General features: G+C 33.3%; 1 protein-coding gene across 1 annotated transcript; it reads right to left on the bottom strand.

Moving 5' to 3' along the window:
* Positions 1-1,503: 1,503 nt before the first annotated feature.
* LOC140884371 (uncharacterized) lies at positions 1,504-3,435 on the bottom strand. The gene is made up of 2 exons (XM_073291111.1): positions 2,635-3,435; positions 1,504-2,285 (listed from the first exon to the last, which is right to left on the bottom strand). Exons 1-2 carry the CDS (start codon positions 3,263-3,265, stop codon positions 1,648-1,650), a joined length of 1,269 nt encoding a protein of 422 aa, XP_073147212.1. The 5' UTR covers positions 3,266-3,435; the 3' UTR covers positions 1,504-1,647.
* Between the last annotated feature and the right edge of the window lie 900 nt (positions 3,436-4,335).

Raw genomic sequence — 4,335 nt, 5'->3', positions numbered from 1 at the left:
GCTGCTTGTGATTCTGTGGACACCATTGCGGAGACTGAATCAGCAGTAAATGCGCTCCAATATTTTACCATTCAAATTTGTTCAAACATATATAGTATAATAAATAAATCACTTGTTGCGTCATATTCAATCATTTTTGGCATTTTGTTGCAGACCAAATGATAACAAAGTTCATAAATTCTTTTATTTTCTCAGACTGTGCGAATGAATACGAGTAAATGTAGTAAATTTTTCTTTTATATACATATATATTACGATGCAAATGTTACACCTGATACTTGCTCATTACCATATTCTTAAAATTTCATGTATATCCGATGATTTACATCAATTCATACTATGCTCTCAATTTGGGACGAGGTTTCGGTTTTAGATTTAATTATAACAATTTTTTCTTTTAAATCTAAAATAAAAGATATAAATGTACATGTGATTTGACGTTAAAAGGAATGTCACAAATAAAAATGGTCAAGTCATGTGAAAAAAAACATTCCTCATTTTGGTTTTTTTTAAAAATAAATCTAAATTAAGAGATTGATTATATGTTTTCTCTCTTAGATGACTTAAACTCACCATCGTTATAATCATAAAAGTTTTCACAATGAGGCTATATATTTCCCAAGTTAAATGGATAGAGGAATATATTGCATGATAAATTTATGACCTTAAAAGAAATATGGGTGTAGTAAGACAAATAAAATATTTGACTCCACATCGAGTATATTACATGACAACATAATATGTTGTTTTTCATACATATAATACAATTCTTGTTCTGCAATTTCCATTTTTTTAAACTTATAAATTCTCTATCCACTTAGGACCACATGCACTTGTGTATATGTTGAATAATACTCTGTAAATATTAGTTTCATAAATAAAAACAAAATATTCAATATATTAAAAAAATATGTATCACTATTAATATGATATATAAAATATAAATAGTACCCACCCGATATATATACCAAATTTCACTTAAATGTAAATTAACTTGGATGATTTCAAAATGGATCACATGCATGGCAGGACAATGGAGGAAATGTATATCTGTTTTTATTTTATTTTTTCCTTTAATTGGACATTACGTTTTTTGGATGATGGAAAATGCTTTGGCTCCAAAAGCTTTTAAAAAATTTAATTTAACTTAATTTGATATTTTTATTTTAGATGTGACGCATTGTCTATGGTGGGTTGAGAGAATGGAGACACATCACCGGTGGCATAAAGTTAGCTCAATGGTCGATTGTGTTTAGTCTCATTCCACATTTAATGATTTTTGCCTAATAAATTGATACTTGCCAAACCTAATTCTATGTTTTTCATGCTTATAAAAAAAATCTATGTTTTTCGTAATGAAACCGTTAACGGTTCTTACTTTTCGATTCATATTGAATAAACTCTAAGTTAAGGCGTAAACAAAATTCGGGTTAAGTCGTATATAAAAAAATTGTTAGAATACTCAACTTTTTAAGTTTTTGATATAGCAATGGTATAGAAAAAAAAAAAATGGAAGTCCACTATGATGTCAACAAAGATGCAAAAGATTTTACAACATTTGAATCCACAACTTGCGGAAACATCAACAAAAAGGAGACCAAATAAATCTACTAAATCTTTATGCAACGAATTGATCAATCTTCTTCTTCATGTCTTGCAAATCACCACGAAACAAGGAAGAAGTGCTCTAGGATTTAGCAAGTAGAGCTCCTCAATATTCGAATACACGCCGACTTTACCCGCCAACGAATCGAACCCCGTCTGTCCGGCCATTTCTTGAATGTTTTCCAACGGTTTGTGCACTCTCCCCGCGATCACCCTGCACACAATCAGCGCCTTCCTCACAAACAGGTCGTCTCTTCCGCGATCCGGTTCCACGCATTCCAGCGCCCTCCAGCTCGTGGAAGTCGTGAAAACTCCGATCCCACCCGTGAGCTCCCGTTTGCCGAACGAACCATTTCTGATGATCCGGCACACGCAACATTTATCGGATACGCAAAGATCGGACGATCCGTTGATGCCGAGGGAGCATCCTAGAGTCGTTCCGTAGAATCGCAAGAGTTCGTTCCCATCGGCGATGCAACGAGGGTGTTTCTTGGCGAGTTTACTCGCTTTCAACTTCACAACTTCCCGGTATTCTTCGAATCGAGCGAGGTTCTTTTGCATATTATGCACTTTCAAGATTTTGTCTATTCGAACGTGATGGTTCTCTGCCTTTAGCCAGCTCGATCGACAGATTATCTCCACGATCTTTCGCGATGAATCGCCTTCCAGAAGTTCAGTCACTGTGGCATGGGAAATTAACAGCTTAGAAATCCTATTCCTATATCAAAATGAAAAGTTAAACAGACCAGGTTTTTGCATTCAAACAACAACATTGTTGTTATTGAAGAAAGATTTGGCAAAATCTTGAAACACACAGCTCTGCTCTAAAACCTCTGTTTAAAAGGTTACTTCATGCCACAATTCTAGTTACCAGAGCACAAGCAAAAAGAGTTCAAAAAGATGACCTGAATAAAGTGCCCAATAAAGAATAAAAAAAAAAAAGAAGATCTAGTCGAGTGAATTTTGGATTCAAAGTAGCAAGAAAAAGTGAAAAAGCAAGAGTAAACAAAAGGGTTGTAATCAACTCACAAGCATGCTTGGAAAGGTGGTGTGATTCAAGACCCTCCCACTTGACAAAATGTTCGCCACATTTGTGGCAAGTGAACCCACAAACCCCATTGCTTTCTTCATCAATCGAAGCCCTTCTTTTCGACACAAAACCCTCTCTTTCCGTCAAAGCACCCTCTTTTTTTCTTGGTGGGGTTGCTGCTGCAGAATCCATATGCGAATGCTTAAAGTAATGCATTGTGGGCTGCCCTCTAGGACCCGGCGTTCCAGGTGTTAAAGTCCCAAGAAAAGTCGAACCACCGTCTCCTCCTCCGCCGCCGCCGAACCCACCACAACCAGTAATCTTAAGCTCACATCTTGAGTTGCTCAGAATGACTTCGTGTGTAATGGGGTTGACAAATTCACTGCTCCCTATGGATCTTGGGCTGCAACTCGGGGGCTTCTCCAAGTGCCTTTTGCTGCCATGAATCACGTCTTTCAGATTGGAAATAGACCTCGAACAACCCGACCTGTTCCTCGTTTTCTTGGTCAAGATTGAACTCAGATTCTTCTTGTTCTTCGGAGTAAACACATCTGATGTGTCCGATTTGCAGTCGAACGATTTCTTCAGAGAAAACCATACTTTTGGCAGCTCTTTCTTCTTCTCCCCCATACCCACAACAAGTTTTCAAAACTTCCCCATTGTTGGTTCCAGGAAACTTTTTTCAAGAAACTCAGGCCAAGTTTCTTGAATTTTGAGTTTCAGCAAGTGAATACAAATTAGAGACTGTATTTAATTTAGTTCTAATAATAATAATAATAATAATAATAATAATAATAAGAAAGATATGAATATTGGATCGATATCAATTTGAGATAGAACCTGACAACCAGATCTTTTAAATAGATACAGTGATGCAGATAAAATTTACGTAAATTGAGTGCTAAAAAGTACAGACTGTAAAAAAATAAAATTTCAGAAAGCTGCAAATGCCAAAGCATTATGCTTGTCCTAAAACAATTATGGATTTGTAAATATTTTCTCAACTAAATTAAAATAAATAATTAATGTGAAATAGTATTAAGCATACAATACAACTCGTTCCTAATGGACTGAAGTTATTTCGAGTCATTGACTTTTGGGATCATGTTGCTTTAATTAAACGATTAACAGTAATATTCATTTTACCAAATATTATATTTGATTTCTCTTAATATGAAATGGATTCTCGATTTGGTAAAGATTTAAAAATTCTTAGACCCGGAATTAAAATTTGCAAGAAGATTCCTTTTCATAATAGAATTAATAATTTATCTTCAGCTATATAAAATGTCTTATTTTAAGTTATTGCCTTTCAAATTTTCAGTTTGTCATCCATGGACCATTTTATTGACTTACAAAGAACAAATAATTGTCCGGAATTATTTTAAATTTTATTTCGAACTCTAAATATTTAGCCATCGTTTGGTTTGAATTATGATATAAGTAATATATAGATAAATAATATAATGTAATAAAAAATAAATAAAAAATAATAGTTAAAATAGTATTGAATTTGATTGATAGATTATAGTTTGTTTGATTTGTTTGATTAAATTTTATATAAAAATGTTAAATAATTGTTTTGTATTTTTAACAGTAAATAAAATAAAAAAATATATTATTTATAAGAGGTAATATAGTAATTTGAATTCAATGATTTGATTGATGTGAGATAAATTATTAATGATTTGATTGATGTA

The sequence above is a fragment of the Henckelia pumila genome, chromosome 2 (genome assembly GCF_033568475.1).
Source record: "Henckelia pumila isolate YLH828 chromosome 2, ASM3356847v2, whole genome shotgun sequence".
Taxonomy (NCBI): domain Eukaryota; kingdom Viridiplantae; phylum Streptophyta; class Magnoliopsida; order Lamiales; family Gesneriaceae; genus Henckelia; species Henckelia pumila.
This window is presented reverse-complemented; position numbering and strand designations above follow the sequence as displayed.